The sequence below is a fragment of the Tachysurus vachellii genome, chromosome 9, assembly GCF_030014155.1.
Source record: "Tachysurus vachellii isolate PV-2020 chromosome 9, HZAU_Pvac_v1, whole genome shotgun sequence".
Taxonomy (NCBI): domain Eukaryota; kingdom Metazoa; phylum Chordata; class Actinopteri; order Siluriformes; family Bagridae; genus Tachysurus; species Tachysurus vachellii.
Genome location: NC_083468.1, coordinates 18,878,157 through 18,895,779, shown reverse-complemented (window position 1 = coordinate 18,895,779; position 17,623 = coordinate 18,878,157). Strand labels below are relative to the sequence as shown.

Here is a 17,623-nt window from a genome sequence, read left to right as displayed (position 1 = left end):
AAACTGTGATTAATATTTCTGCATTTGGCTAAATATCTGAGCCATACACAATAAGCACTGTAGAGCAATGTAAAGGACGTGTGAGATGCCCTACATTTAAAATAAAAACTTAGAATGAACTTTATTTTGTGTAGCTGTATTTAAAATGATCTCTGTTACATAATTTTGTTTAATTCCCTTTCTTTATTTTCAGCTCTGGATTGTTATATCTTAACGGACAAAATGTGTACCTTGTGATTACGATGCTGCATATGGACATTCCTGGGTGCTGGATGTGGTTACAATTTGGAGGATGTAAACGATGCACTTCATCGTAAATCAGAGGCACTCATCCGCACCACCTGATTTCACTAGTGTGGTGTGTGTAGTCAATGATGTGGCCTGTATGTCTGTGCCGAGGTCGGTTTAATGATCTGTGAGGTTGGATAGGAGCTCAGAAGGAAAAGAATAATCAAAGCTGTAATAATATGGACCACACACATTCCCAGCCCAATAGATGTAACAATGTATTACTGAAACCCCACTGCTCTCTAAACTGGGGGTAATGTACACACACACACTCACACAGACAAAGCTATAAAAGTGTGTTGAGTGGCTGAAAGCACTCTCATCAAAGCGCACTGTACATACTCATCTGTCTCACTCTCTTTTGTGTAAGTGTGAATGAGCTATTTGAATCCTTGCACAGTGTCTACACTGTCTACCTACAATGTGGGTGGCCTGTTAATAGCCATCATCAACCCAATGCTTTCTATTATATTGCATGTCACACAAACACATTTACTGAATGGAGTAAAATATCCTTTTATACATGATATGTGTATTTCTGTTTATCAATTTCTACCACAACAATGTTAGTAAAACTACACATAATAACTCACTAACTAAGCAGTACTGTTTAAATGAAGGTAGTAGAACCCCACATCTCCTAAATCCTTATTTATCCCCTGTGTCCATATTAATCTAAGATTTTTTGTTCTCACAATTTTAACCACATGGTAACAAGTATACAGATCATTGTAACAGCCCTGTGTAATGTCACTGATCCAGAATATCACAACATATTGTATAACTGAGTCTTGCCTATAATCGTCACTAATTTTTGTCAAGTGTTTATTTTATCCACCTACACATACATATACACATGTAATCATTATACATAATGGATATATTATAATTGTGTAGTGTTGATGAAGTATATGTTGATGAAAAGGGGAATGATATACACAATGTGGCCAAATATATGTGTTCACCTGACTATCACTTCTGTATGAATTCATTCCAAAACCTCAGGTTTTAACACAAGTTTGATTCCCACTTTTCTGTTTAATAACCTCCACGTTTCCTGGAACACTCATCACTGCATTTTAAAGTGTGGCTCTGGGGATTTTGTGTTCATTCAGCCACAAGAACATTAGTGAGGTCAGACATTGATGTTAAGTAAGAAGGCCTGGTGTGCAGGCAAATCATCAAAAAGTTCTTTAGTGGGTTTGGGGTCATGACTCTTGTGCAGGACACTTAAGTTCTTTACATCAGCCTTGGCTAACCATGTCTTCATAGAGCTTGCTTTGTCCACAGGGGTTTTATCATGATGAAACATGTTTGGGTCTCTTGGGCCTGTAATGCAACACTGACAAATACATCTTATACAATTGTATACTTAAAACCTTTTAAACTTGTCAAAAGTTTAAGGAAGTATCACATATTGTGGGAGCTGTCAGAGTTTCACATACATTTGCCCATATATTCTTGAGATTATATGTAAATAAGTCCCTGACTTGGACTAGTTTTTGTTTCCATATGTACTAAGCTAAGTCAGTGTTTCAGAGTCAGCACTTTTATGAATCGAATGTGCTTCATATATCATTTGTATATTGCTAAGGATTGTTGTTAGTAGACTGAATAATTATAATATATTACAAAATAGAAATCAGACAGAGCAGCAGAAACATAAACCAAAGAAAGCGAAGCACCAGACAATGCTGGTAAAATAACCTCTGTCTCAATCCTATGAATTTGCTTGTTGGATATGAACTACTAGTTGTAAAGAAACAGACAAACAGATTCACAGTGTAGCTCCAGTCTGTCAGATGCGTTCTCAAGCAGGAAAACACCAATGCAACCGTTAGATACAAATCATTCAAATTGATATCACTGTCTAGTTGGAAATTATATGGCATAATGATAAGCTTGAATCCTCTTTTTGCTGCTTCAGACTGTTTGGAACTGGGAGTAGTGAGGAGAAGCTCATCAGTAATATATAAGCAGTTTTGCATCTGTCATCATTTTTTTTGTCTCAGCATGATCTTGTGCAGTTAAACAGAGACTATAGGTTGGCTTATATGTTTTTTTAGTTTCTGTAGAAAAATAGCTCTGCCTCTGCTGTATGGTTTTTGGGCTAAATTAAAAATCTTTCTAAAAAAACTAAAAAAACAACCAATCGCATTGAAATATGAAGATGGTTAAATTGCATTAGTGCAGAACAGAACATATGAAGGGGTCTCGTGAGCATTTGCATTTAAGCTACATTGATGTATAACGTGTGCTTAAGATGGAACAGTTTGAGTGTTTTCTCTGAGACTGGGCTGATCCTAAGACATCTTTGTGATCTTTCCTGCATCTCTCACTCTCACTTTCTTTGTTCCCTCAATGCTGAAATCAGAGGTGTTGCTGCAGAGTAGGTGTCTTCCGTTTGCAGTACTAATACTGTACACTGCACACATTACAAGCTGTCCTTATTAACTTATCATATAGTGTATTAATGTTTAACAAGTCAAATTAGTGCCTTTCTACAGTTAGGTTGCTCATTGTCTTTTGTTCATAGACAGCAAGCATTTTGAGCAGACCGCACCCTGAGCTTGCAGGTCTCCTGAGAGTCTGAATAATCAAACCCACTCCTCAGTCCATCCTGTACATTACCGTACATGTGTAATAACAGTAGCAGGAAGGCTATTCACATATGGCCCACCATTTAGCTCTTCCATTATTCTCCATTGTGACATTTGTCCATATCAGCAGCTTGGCTCATCCTTGCACTTATTGTTGTTGTTGTTGTTGTTGTTGTTGTAACACTCCTGATACTTAAAAATGGCTTTTATTTTGGGTATACATAAAAATATGTTTGCACTCTGGTATACTCTGTTATGTTTGTTAGTATGGGATTAAATGAAAACTTTTCATCTTTACATAAGGCCCATCATTTGGATTCATATGTATTGTAGCATCATTATAAAGTCAGTAGTAGAACTGAATGTGAGCATGTACTTAGAGAACAGAACCTTACAAGTCAGATATTTATCTTTAGGTTTATACATTTATGATAATTCTTTATATTGACCCAAGTTGAAGACACACTTGCTTTGAAACAATTGAAATGAAACCTTTCAAATCTCTTTGGATTTAGGAAAGGCATTTCAATAAGTTTCTCAAGTGTAGAGGAACAAAACATAAATCTGAGCATGAATGATCCAACAGTAAAAAAAAAGGGGGATCTAATACCTGTATATCTGTAGTAATTGCTTTTTTTAAACAGTAATCACAGTAAGCCAGAGAGTGAGTGCCTGCATAAACCAGTGTTCATACCATCAGTGAGTAAACTTAAAACCAACCAACCAACCACCTACCAAAATTATGTTACTGAGGATAAAATAGAAGTACAGTTGAGGCCAAAATTATTAGCCCCCTTATGAAATTAGACAAAACTCTTGATTTCTCCATGGAAATGACCATTAACAACAAGTGTTTTATAGTGTGTTTGTTTCCAAAATAACAAAGACAAAATCTCCACTAAGTTTGATTAGGATATTTAATTGAAATAGTGAGTTGAAACAAGAAAGGGCAAAAATGAAACGTCCAAAATTATTAGCCCCCGGTCATTAATAGTCAATAGTGAACCCTTTCTGAGCCACAACTGACAACAACCTCTTAGAGTAGTTCTTTACTAGGTTGGCACAGGTTTCCTGAGGGATTTTAGCCCATTCTTCCATTGCAAATTGCTCCAGCTGGTCCAAATTACGTGGTTTCCGAGCATGGACATTCACTTTGAGCACTCGCCACAGATTCTCAATAGGATTGAGGTCTGGGCTCTGTGCGGGCCACTCCAGGACCTTTGTTTTGGTATCCTTCAGGAACTGTTGGACCAATTTCGATGTATGCTTTGGGTCATTGTCTTGTTGGAAGACCCAGCGTTGACCTAAGGCTAGACTACGAGCAGATTTCTGCATATTATCCCTCAAAATGTCAACATAATTTTCTTTTTTCATGATGCCATGCACCCGAACAAGGCTCCCTGTGCCTGAAGCTGCAAAACAGCCCCACAGCATGATGCTCCCACCACCATGTTTAACTGTGGGAACTGTGTTCTTAGGGTTGAAGGCCTCACCCTTTCTTCGCCAAACATAAGCAACATCCATGTGCCCAAACAGTTCCAGTTTAGTCTCATCAGACCAAAGCACAGACTCCCAAAACTCATCTTTACCTTTCAAATGTTCACGGGCAAACCTCAGTCTAGCTGTGATGTGCCGCTGTTTGAGTAAAGGGGTTCTTCTGGGACGATGGCCCTGAAGCCCACCACGATGAAGAGCCCTCACAACTGTGTTCCTTGAAACATCAACTCCAGAAGAGGCCAGGTCAGCAACAATCATCTTGGCAGATGTCTGGGGCATCTTGCTGATATCTCTGACTATTTTCCTCTCCAGGGTTCTTGAAATCTTGTGCTTACGACCACGCCCAGGTTTGTTTCTTACAGAATTTGTCTCCTTGTACTTGGCAATGATGCAACGTACGGCGGTTCTAGACACTGTGAAAAGCTTGGAAATGGCAGTATAGCCTTCCCCCTTATCATGAGCCTCCACTTTCTTCTTTCTGAGCTCAAGACTGATTTCCTTTGTCTTTGGCATGGTGAGTAAAAGTAGTCTCTCCCAATAATGTGTTCAAGTGCCCTGTTCCTTGGAGTCCTTTAATGCTGATTGAATGCCCAGGTGTTGTTAGGAAGCCAATTGACTGCACAGGTGTGGTTTGAAAGCTGATTGATTAATTAGGTGTGTTTTGAAAGCTGATTGATTAATTGGGTGTGTTTTGAAAGCAAATATTCACAAGGGGCTAATATTTTTGACCACCCCATTTTCACTATATTTGATTATAAAGCAAGCCTAAAAATGTATTTTATATTCCAAAATGTACCAAAAGCTACTAAATAGCACTGGCGAATGTTTGATTATATCAAGTTTTATCAATGCTGCAAACATTGGAAAGATCTTTAGGAAAATGTTCCAAAATTCCTGGGGGGCTAATAATTTTGGCCTCAACTGTATGTGGAACTGGACTCCAACAAAACAAGTGACAGGAAAGAGTGTTTATTGTCTTGGTTATCCTACTGCACTCTGTGCCACATTTTCTGCCTTCATTCATATACTGCTCAGATATTACAAATATTGTAATTGAAACTTTTTAATAGTTTTGAGAGTGGGCAAAAATGTCCTTTAATTAAACTATCCAGGGCACAGACTCAAGAGCAAGACCTTTTCTCTTTTAACAATGAGAAAGTATAAAATATCAAATATGAATATGTCAGGCTCACCGATTGTTGAATCTTTGTTAGAATAAGCTTGGAAAAAAGAAATGATTGTGAACATTCATGGTATATATTCATATATCGTGAGTGTATTTTAAGTATCATGATATTTGTTGGCTTATTGTTTACTTTTGCTTCTGTGTAGAACAAAGTGTATGTCTGAAGAAGAAATTCACCATTAGTAATGCTCTACTGAACATTGTTTTTGTCTTTGTCCCATAATTCCTTGTGTCCTGTGGGGCTTCATTCACATAATTACTTTTTTGTGTGTTTCTGTATCTTGGGCCATGTTCTGTTCTTTTTATTGTCTTTTTGTGAAGAGAACAGCAGGCTTCAGCACCAGATCTGTCAGAAACCTGCACATTCTGTCGAAGATGTACTGAATGAATTTACTGGGAAACTATTCATATCATTCTGCTACATTTCTAAATGAAGTGTTTTATGGGGCAAATGTGAATAGCACGAACAAGAAGTGATAAACAGAGACATATTCCTGAGGTAGGTTTATAAATTAGATCCAGACAGAATTCATCACTGTGCGCATGAGTGCACATGATATGGGCTTTCTGCAGTGGGCGGTGTTATATAAACACTGCGTCTCTCTCTCTCACACTCTCTCTCAAACTCTCTCTCTCTCTTCCTGTCTGTTTATCAGTCATAAGGCTTTATTAATTAATGTGTTTATTTAATGACCATATGCACCATGCTATTAAAGCAGTGATAAGGAGATTAAGAGTTGTATCTGGATTGATTATTGGGTACATAATTCTCTTTGACTGGACAGAAATGTAGGAATGTGGCATGGACTAGTGTTGTCTGAAGTCAGTGAGCAGAAAATTAATGTGTTCATCTCTCTCTCTCTTTCTTTCTTTCTCTCTCTCTCTCTCTCTCTCTCTCTCTCTCTCTCTCTCTCTCTCTCTCTCTCTCTCTCTCCTCCTCCTCCTCTCCCTCTGTTTTGTCTGTCACTCTTCCTCCCCATCTTACTCTCTGTGTTTATTCAATTCTTCTATATCTGTTCCTCTTGCTCTCTTAGTCTGTCTCCCTTTCTATTTCTTTATCTGTGTCTGTATCACCAACCTTCCATTTCTCTTTTTACCTCTTCCTCTCTTTATCTATTTCTCTCTCATTCTTCATCTCAATTATTATAATTCTTTATCTCTCTTTATTTCAGCCTGTCCTTCTCTCTCTCTCTCTCTCTCTCTCTCTCTCTCTCTCTCTCTCTCTCTCTCTCTCTCTCTCTCTCTCTCTCTCTCTCTCTCTCTCTCTCTCTCTCTCTCTCTCTCTCTCTCTCTCCCTGTGTTTGTTTTCATCTAACTTTCAGCCCAGGTTTTCCTGCAGTTTGCTGATAGATCAAATGCACTTTATCTTTCTTTTCATTATCATACTGATAAATCTTTGTTATCTCTAGTCCAATATTATGGCTTTTTCCAGCCTCAGGGAGTGTGCATGGCTGACTTGTGGCAGATTTTGGGTCTTGTATTAGTTTAGCTTGGCAGCTGCATCCTGTTTCACATATACACACGCACACACACACACACACACACACACACACACACACACACACTCAGATACACAGACAGACACACCTGTCACCACTTTGTCTGGAACAAAATATTACAAGCCTCAATCTGATCTTTCTGGTCTTTCACCCCAACCCATACCCCCTCCCTGCATGCTGTCTCTCCCTCTCTGTGTGTCTCTTTTTCTCTTTCTCTCTCTGTTCTTTCTTATCATTTACACAAACAAAATTATCTTAATTTATATTAGGCTATGCAAACGATTACAGAATGAGCTTTATATTGATTTATATTGATAAGAACATGAGCACACACACATACACACACACCTCATTTGTGATCCCACAGATGTTGCAGAAAGTTCTCAGGTTTCAGTCCCTCTCCGTGGTGCTGAAGTCTGCCATCTGTCTCATGTTCAGTCTTCATGTTTTTATAAAATATGATTCAATTTATCTTTTTTTAGCATTTTATATTAAGATGACTGATTTGTTGCAGAAGAAGGATTGGTAAAAGCTTAAAAGCTAGTCTGTATGAGATTTCAGCTCTACAGTGAATGAGTGGTTACTAGAAGTTAGGAAGAAATGAAGCCCTTCAATATATTCATGGATATTATAATATTATAATCATCCTGCCACTGTTTAAAGGCATGATTTGCCTGAAAGAATAATCGTAGTGAATGAGTCCAAAACGTTTCATAGCAAGTCCTGGAATACTTTCAGGAGTTCACCAGGAGAACGTGCAAGACTGCCTGTATATTAAACTAATAGATAATTATGTTGTGACTTGACAAAACGAATCCCGCATATCACAAAATGGAAGCCATGCTCACATCATTATTTATTTTAACAGAAGAGCTTGAACGTCTGGCTGGAAAAGCCCTCGCTAGTTGCTGCAGTGACCTTACAACTGACAGCTTGTGTGCCTGAAGGAGAAATGCTAATGAACTTCTTCATGATCGACACCAGAAAATTAGTGTATAATAAGACTGCACAAATAATTCTATTCATATAAAATTCACCATGAACTTAAAAAAAAAATAGAGTACCCCAACTGGAGTAGAATCAGGATTTCAGGATTGTATAAATGCATATTATACTGATACATAAAGCTATTTCAATAAATTCAATCTGGCTTGTCAATTGACAACAAAAAACAAGTGTGATATTGTTATCTAAAGTCAGCAAATTGGATTATTGAATGTTACATCATTTTCATTGACTGTGATGTGTTGTGCAATTCTGTATCAAGAAGTGGAACTTTATTAAACCGTTATGAAAGCTAGCTATACAGGAAACTATATCCCTCAAAATTAGATATGTCAAGTCATGTGAATGTTTGTTTTATATATTTGTTTTAAGATAAAAAAAAATCTTTTTTTATATCCTTTTTATAAATAAGTTAATAAATAAAGTTTTCTTCTTTAAATCACTTGCCTATTAAAGATCCAGTAAAAGTGTTTGAAAGTGAATTTTATTCAGAACGGGGATTTGTGCATCACACTCTTCTCCAAAGCAGTAACCAGATGGAGAAAGTGGGCTTTATTGATACAAAACCATCTGCCTCCTGCATTAGCCATCCAAAATCCAGTCTCTATAGAACAGTACTGATCCTAACTGTTGTTCTGTGCCACTGTGTCTGTCTCTGTCTCTCTGTGTGTCTCTCTCTCTCTCTCTCTCTCTCTCTCTCTCTCTCTCTCTCTCTCTCTCTCTCTCTCTCTCTCTCTCTCTCTCTCTCTCTCTCTCTCTCTCTCGCTCTCTCTCTCTCTCTGTGTGTCTGTCTGAGTCCATCTGGAAGGCAGAGGTGCCTCAGCAAGCTACAGGGACATTGACTTTCCCTCACAATACGAGATTATTCATGCTGGAACTGAATTAATCTAAGCTTTTGTATCCACTTGCCTTTCAGCCCATCCCCGGGGTACGGAAACCAAAGTGATGCACAAAGCAAACCCACTTTTGTTACTGTTGTTGTCACTGACCGCTCCCCCTCAGCTTGGTTGCGGTACTTTGTGTTAAATATACTGTTATATAACTGTTTTAATTAAAAATTAATTTAGGGATAATTAACACAAGGACAGCTGGTGCTTACCTACTTTATCACTGTCATAATTCTAAAGAAATTATGGCTTAAATAAATCCCTAAAGAGGATTAGTTCACATGGATGCTCTACAGGAAGGATTTAAATAAAATCATTTGAATTACATTAAAATGCAGATAAATATAAACAGGAACATTTGTATCCCTGCACATTCATGTTATTAACCAATCAGCCTGTCACATGGAAGCACTTCAATGCATAAGATTCTGCAGATACAGGACAAGAGCTTCCACATCAAACATCAGATTGGTGACCTCAGTGACTGCTGAAATGTTTACTTGCAAGATTATTAAATGTTTATTGTATGATAATGGTGTGAAAAAGTAGCAAACCTTCGCTGAGCAGCATATGTGTTGGGAATGCCTTGTTCGTGCGCGAGCTCAAAGGACAGACTGCTATGAGCTTGAAGGAACGCTACTGCAACTAATAAAATCACTCTTTTGCAAAATGGTGGGCAGAAAAGCATCTCAGAATGCATAATACACCAGATCACAAGGAGGGTGAACTACAACAGCAGGAAGACCTCATCGGGTCCGACTTCTGTCAGGCTGCAGTGAGCAAAGGACGATCAAAACTGGACCATTATAAAATGTAAAAGAGTTTCCAGGAATTTGTAAATGTGTATTATTGCCATTTGGCCTCATATTTATTATCATGAAGCAGATGAAATGCTTATTACATTTCTGTTAGTTTATCTGTCTTTTATGTAAAGTGATCATGCATCTGCTCTCCTCACTGCTGTTTTTTAAGTTTCACTGCCAGAGACAGTTGTCAGCCTGTTAGCAGTTGGCATCTGCCGGCTATCTTTGTTATTCCACATCTGTGAAGCAATGACAGCTTCCTTCAAAGAGATCACTCTGCGCTATCACTCTGAGGGAAAAAAAATCATTATGCATGCACCGCATATTTTCTGCACATGAATGAGTTATAAATGAAAACAGTGAGGATGCAGTAGATCCAGTAGACACGCGAGGACATTTCATGCACATTTTAAAGAGCTGATGTACTGTAGATGTAATAAATGATCTGTGCTTATCCTACACACTGTCTGCTCCTGTACATGCACAAAATTACATCTAATAACTGCTGATAAAGTGCATAAAGCACCAGTGGCCTTATTAATAATGCATTGCAGTGAAGAGACAGTGGGATTGAATGGTATTAAAACGTCCATACTCTCATAAAGACTGTAAAAATGACTGGAGTAGGAAGAGACACTTGACAGCTCCATAGTCTTCTTGGGAGTTTTGTTGTATGTGTTCTTAAATGGTTTTCACAATGGGTAAATTTGCTGTGATCCAGATCTGAGTGTTCTTGTTGCCCCTGCAGCGTTGGTCTGGTTTCAGACTCACATGATTCTGTTGAACCTCGGTGCAATTGCGTTCATCCTCAACGTACCTCATCACAAAGGTGCAAGGAAAACAGATGCAACACCAAAATCTTTTTGCTTTTTCATTATTGTGAGTTGTGAGTTCTGGTCCTGTATCTTTTCTTCTCTCATATCTAAAAAAGGCACCTCACTTCTTCTGTGTCTCACAACATTAAGGCGTTGCATTCACAGTCACAGGAATCCAGTGCAACCAAACTCATACCACCTTCTACAGGTTGTCTCGGGTTCGTAACCATCTGGCCTGGTCCACAAAATAGTTTTCACATCACCAATTTATCATGCAAACTGTGTTCTGTTTCAGACTAAACTACCAGTGTGAAAGCCTACTTAGTTTCCTCCAGATTCTAAGATTTCCTCACACCATATAAACACAGGCAGGTAGGTGAATTGCCTCTGAGTGTGACTTAGTCAGGCTGTATTCAGTCCTGAAGAGGAAAATGCAGTTACTGAAAATCAGTAACTGAAGTAAATGTGAAATTTGACACACTTATTGGTGTTTGTATTACGTGAGACATAAGTTTAATATGAACTGCTCTTGATTCTGTGTTTTCAGAACTTATGAAGATACCCGTACAACACCACAATAAGTTGTATTAAAGAAATAAATTGCAAAGAGTAATTGCACATTGCACATACTCTTCACATTGCAAAGAGTAACTAAAACAGCAGCTAACGAAACTACACGTATCTGTCATGCTGAATAGTCTTGGCTGATTAAACTTACTGTAGCAATGTTCTTCTTTTCCTGGTTTAACTCTTAATGCTGAGAGATGAAGACTGTTGTGTCCCTGTTGAGAATTCATCTTTTTTTGCAATACTGACAGTTTTCACAGTTGAGATTATATCTGGCTGACACCACCAATAAACCACTAACAGGAAGTGTGTTCCGTATATTTTTGTAATATTTTCATTGTATCATAAAGGCAAGGCCATGTCCCAGGTGTTAGTTTGTGTTTTGCTGATTTGCTAATTTGCTTTAACTGAGCTGTGCCTTATTAACAGTATGGACAGAAAGAAAAACATATGGAATTTTAAGCATGCTGCTGTATCTGCTCTGAACTTTACCCCTGCCTGATGTTGCACTTTCTTTCTTTCTTTCTTTCTTTCTTTCTTTTCTTTGTTCCAGAGTTACATGATTTTTAACCCATGTATACATAAAACTCTGTATAAAAGTAAATGCGTACTTTTATACAGAGTTTACACATTATACACATTTGAAACATATCTCAGCGTCCTGGTAGAAATAGGATGAGGACAGCATGTGCAGAGTATGTCTAATAATGTGCTCTGTGCCTTTTCAGCAACTTTTGCATCGATTTTTTTTGCCCTTCATGACATACTGTTTCTTTCCCTCTATTTTTCCCCGTGAGCAATCCATTGATTTTCTTGTCAGGTAGGAGCCTGCTGTAGAATCTTCATTTATCTTCAGTATATAATAGCCCCAGAGAAAACTAGGTAAACAAACACTAGAGATGGCAGAAAGATTTGGTTTTTATATTGTACCTCTTTTTTAAAAGTATGATAATGTTCCATTTAATATTGAGAAATTATGTGAATTTAGCGTGGTTAAGACTAGTGGTCTGAAAATTTAAATCTTACTTAAATCTTCCATAAATGTTAGATAAATATATCGATATAGAGAACTTCATGTCAATCTTTTTTTTTGTAAATAACAACATGCTTTTTAATAGTTTTAGGTTTTATTAGCCAGATCATCTGCCACATGAGTCTACTATTCACATCAGAACATGTGCATATAAGAACATGTACATTAATAGAAACTGATTAGAAATCCTGTAGAACTTCTGTTAGCGCTGTTATTGGTCACCTTCTGACCAATCAGATTTGAGAATCCAACAGTGCAATGGTATAATAAAGATTATTCAATCTGTTCTATTCTCAAAGATGTATTGACGCTGCTGTTTTCTGAACAGAGTGCCTTTTCTCCTGATTCTGATGTCCCAATCCTGAAATTCTAGCTTTTTAAAACTTCTATGTATCTGTTTACAGTTAGTGTTGTTTTCCAATCAATGCATGAGGTGTCAATTAGTAGAGAACAACCTGTGTCAGGAGAATTCTTTATTTTATTGGTCAGAGCAAGGTGCTGAAATATTATCTCATTTACCTTCATGTGTACCTGCAGCGGTAAGGCGTCTGTGCAGGTGTGGAGAACCTAGGACACGTCAAAAAGTTCATCAAGTTTGTTCATGCACAAGGATCAGTGATTGAAATCTGTAACCATTTTTTAACCAAACAGGGAAAATAAAAAAAACTGCTAAATTGGCTTCTGTCTTGGTGACTAATCTTTATCTATTTGGTTTCTGCAGGCATTTGGCCAGGCGTACTCTAACCAGCGTAAAGTGGCAGAGCACGGTGAGACGAATGAGGAGACGCTTCTGCAAGAGTCTGCCTCCAAAGAGGCATACTACAAGAATCGCCTGCTGGAGTTGCAGACAGATCTCAGTCTGAGTCGCTCAGTTGCTTCAAACACACAGGCAGAGAGCGAACGCCTTAACATGCTAATCCAGGAATTAAGAGAGGTCAGTTTTCCTAGAAAATTGAAGATCGTTTTAAAATGGAGATAATTCTACAGGGATTTATGTCCATGTTAAATTATGTCCGTGTGATGTACCTGCATTATATTAACAATTTTCTGAAAAGTTTTATCCAACATAACTTAAACTTGACAGTTGCTTAACCACCTAACAGTAGCAGAAAGGTAGTGCTGGGGTTTCTCACCTTCTGATCAGTTGTTTAAAGTCTTAACTACTGAGTACTGCTCATTACTCATATGTGTTTGTATTAGCCTTCAGGTCTTGACTGAAGTCATTCAGAGTGTGCGCATGTGTGTTATTGTGTTTGAGTCAGCAGTTATCATAGGCCAGGGGTGGTGTCAGGGTCAGAGACTGTCGCCATGGGCTATTGTAGAGGGCAAATCTGTTACTGAGCTCAGGAATAAGGGGAATGTCCTGAGGTCGGCATAAAGACACAAATATACACACAAATAACACACAGAGCTTCTTTAGTACTATAAGTTCTTATGAGTAAGATACGATTTTCAACAGAACACGGAATATTATTTCTTCTTTAGATTTTTCACAAACTTAAACTTATATACCCTCTAGGTTTAATCTCTTTTTACAACCGAGTTGTGTCTCCTGATTGTTTTATCCAAGTATTCTTTGTGTCATGTATTAGTTATGTTTTTTCCCTGTACTTTATGAATGAAATGCTTTACTTAAAAAACATTGTAAAGCTCAGTCTTTAAAGAAAAATGTAAATTTAAAAATTGATAGAAAAAAGGGGTGAATAAACAGAAACTTTCATCTACATGAGCTGAGACAATACAGATTTTTTCTATCTGTTAGCATGCATGGCTTTGCAATTCACTAAAGAAGCGATGTTCTTCAAAAATTACGTGAAAATAACCTTATATATAATTTATCTCTTTGTACCTCTGAATTATGTCTGTTTTTTCATTATGATGCAGAGGTTTATTTTATTCCAGCATTCTGGTCTGTGTCACTTTCTGGGTCAGATCCAGCATCATGCTGGTGCACTGCTGCTGACCCCAGTGTGTGTGTGTGTGTGTGTGTGTGTAGCCCCTAATTAACAATGACAATTGCATCCTACTGGGTGATAATTGTTCAGTAATCCTCAGGACTTTACATCCAGCTCATTTGTAGCTGAAGACACCGCTATGCTGTGAATATACACTGATTCAACACATCCTCTGTGAACGCTGAGTTGTACACACTAATCAATAACACTACTCACCTTTCAAGGTCACTGTTCATGGCCTAATACTGTGTAACTGCCTAATATAACTCTATAATATATAGAGTACTGGAGATTACTATAGAGACTATCAGAGCAGAGCTCAAATGGCTGCACAGTGTGTAAAATAGAAGAAGATTCACTTCACTGTATCTCTACAGGACCTGGCCAGACTCCAAACTCAGCTACAAGCACACACACAAACACACACACACACACACACACACACACACACACTCACACACACACACAGTAGTTTCTGAATCAGCACTTCTGTGAGCATCTTCACTCAGCACTGGGATTTCACCCTGCATGTTAGCACGAATCAGCAGTGTTTGGAAACGTGTGAATATTTTCAGAGAGAATAACGATGGTCTCCAAGTATCTAAACCAGAGATGGCACTGATTCAAATCCCAGCAAAAAAAAAATTATGTATTATATAGCAAAGAAAAAAAGACAAATTCCATCTAATTTTGTTCCAAACCTCCTACAATTACAGCTGTACATATCTACAGTTGATTTAACTTTCATTTGTGTCTAATTGGACATATACAGTATAGGATATATTCTAATTATTAGTATGTATGGCTTAGGGACAGCTACAAAGGTGCAGGTACATATCCAGGTAATGTTATAATAATTAAACAATTAAAAATTAACATTGTTGCATGAAGTGAAGTTACACTTTCTAAATTTCTAGATTTCTTAAAGGGCTTCTACATGGAATGTTTACTAACAGGAAATCCACTGTACTACACTGAACACAAACTCTGGCTTCTTTATATAAAATTTATATATATTCTATATATATATGTTCCTGCACCATACAAAAAGTATAGTAATGGTTTTACCCCAAGGCGACATTTATCTTCATTTATTTATCACTGTCATATTCAGCTGTTTCTGCATCTGGACATTTCTTTGTTCTATTTTCTCTATATATAGTATTCAGTGAGGGAGGGAATGCAGACATCAGGGTTTCCTTACAAGGAGAGCAATTTATAATCCAGCATTCACATTAGCAGAAATATGGACAGAATGAGAACACCATTCAATAAGAGTAATGAAGCTTTACAAAGGTGTTATGTGATAATGATCACATGTACAGCATATGTGGTATTGGGGTAAAAATTTTCAATAAGTTTAATTAACTTCTTGTACTTCCCTCTGGAAGGATGGAGCGGGAGCTCGACAGGCGGATCGGTGTATCTTCTGCAGTGATGCGGTCGATATACCGGTCTGTTGTGGTGAAGAAAGACTATTTACCAGTCGATCTACGTTCCTACCCTCACCTATGGTCATGAGCTTTGGGTCATGACCGAAAGGACAAGATCCCGGATACAGGCGGCCGAAATGAGTTTCCTCCGCAGGGTGGCTGGGCGCTCCCTTAGAGATAGGGTGAGGAGCTCGGTCACCCGGGAGGAGCTCAGAGTAGAGCCGCTGCTCCTCCACATCGAGAGGAGTCAGCTGAGGTGGCTCGGGCATCTGTTCCGGATGCCTCCTGGACGCCTCCTGGGGAGGTGTTCCGGGCATGTCCAACCGAGAGGAGGCCTCGGGGAAGACCTAGGACACGCTGGAGGGACTATGTCTCTCGGCTGGCCTGGGAACGCCTCGGTATTCAGGAGCTGGAGGAAGTGTCTGGGGAGAGGGAAGTCTGTGTGTCCCTGCTCAGACTGCTGCCCCCGCGACCCGGCCCCGGATAAGCGGTAGAAGATGGATGGATGGATGGATGGATGGATACTTCCCTCTGCTCCCTGTTTGGGGCCACCACAGCCGATCATGTGGTCAACATACTGTATTAGGTTTGGCACAGGTTTTGCCCTTCCTGACGCAACCCTACCATTTTTTAATCAGGACTTGGGACAGGCACTGAGAGTTTACTGTGCAGTGGCGGGGTTACCTCCCTGCCCGGGAAATTGAACCTGGGCCACGGCAATGAGATCAGGGGATCCTGCCGCTGGACCACGAGGAGGCATACAAGTTAATTAACTACTCTAGACAAATTGGCACTTTTGTTGGCTGCTTCAAGTGAATGTTAATGCCAATGCCAAAGTGTACTGTCTTCCATCTCTCTGTGCTTGCTGTAATATAGTTGGAAAGAGGCTCAGATCTACTTTCCCTCATGTTAGAATAACAAGATGCTGTTTCCTCTCTTGCCATATCACTATTCTCCACAGAGTAACGAGGTGCTGGAGCTGCAGAAGAGCAGAATGAAAGAAGAGATTAAAGAGTATAAGTTCAGAGAAGCCCGATTGCTACAGGACTACACTGAGCTGGAGGAGGAGAACATCACCCTACAGAAACTGGTGTCCACACTTAAGCAGAACCAGGTGAACACACACAAAGAAACAGTCACTTACACACTTGCTTTTTCCTTTTGACCACTGTCTTTAACTTTTAGCTGAATGAATGAACATTTACACAAAGAAACTTGTAAATGTTACCCAATAGCTATTTCAGATAAATTGCTTATATGAGGAACAGCTACACTGCACACTGCATACCACATTCACGTGGACCCCTAGAAATAAATGGTTTCTATAACGTTTTTATTGTTTAAACCTTTTAAAGTTTAAAGGATTTTTATTTTTATCTGGCAAAGAAATACACTGTTGTTGCTTTTTATATAGAAACCTGGTGGGTTTCCTCAGGGAGACATTCAACAACCCATCAAGGTTCTCGATTTAACCCTAATGTTTTTTAAGAGAAATAAAGAAATACGAGCCAGTGGCAAATAATAGAGTCAGACTTTATATTATTGCACTAATTCTAAAGCATTATATTAGTATATTTATAGTAATATATCTACAGTAGTATAATATCTATAGTAACAACCAACACAGGGTGGATACATGACATAATGGCCTTTATTCACACTGTAATTAGAGAGCTTTTTAGATTCAGTAATTGTAAAAAAAATATGGAGAGCTTTACAGTACAAAGATTTATCTTGTATTGCTACTGTAAAAGCAGTCTCCAGAGTATGTGATTTGTAACAGTTAGAGCTAAGTCATACAGTAGGTTATTCTTCAGCATGGAGGGTTTTGTAATTTCTCTGCAAACATGATAAGATGCCTTATTTTTATAGCTGCTAATGTATAAGTGATAACAGGAACTAACTTATTTTGTGGACATTCCACAGCATGTATGTATGATGTGGAAAAGGAATAAAACACTTTGGAGATGGAAAAGAATTAACTTTATGGTGGTAATGGCCTGTCTGTCTATACACCACCCTGAATATTGATTATTTTTCTATAAGAGCTTTCAC

General features: G+C 38.4%; 1 protein-coding gene across 3 annotated transcripts in view; it reads left to right on the top strand.

Moving 5' to 3' along the window:
* bicd1a (bicaudal D homolog 1a) overlaps positions 1-17,623 on the top strand; it is a 34,294-nt gene that overhangs the window by 4,778 nt on the left and 11,893 nt on the right. For all 3 annotated transcript variants that reach the window (XM_060878111.1, XM_060878112.1, XM_060878113.1), the window contains exons 2-3: positions 12,902-13,114; positions 16,530-16,682. In XM_060878111.1, coding sequence (XP_060734094.1) covers positions 12,902-13,114; positions 16,530-16,682 — 366 coding nt within the window. The remainder of the gene's footprint in view (positions 1-12,901; positions 13,115-16,529; positions 16,683-17,623) is intronic.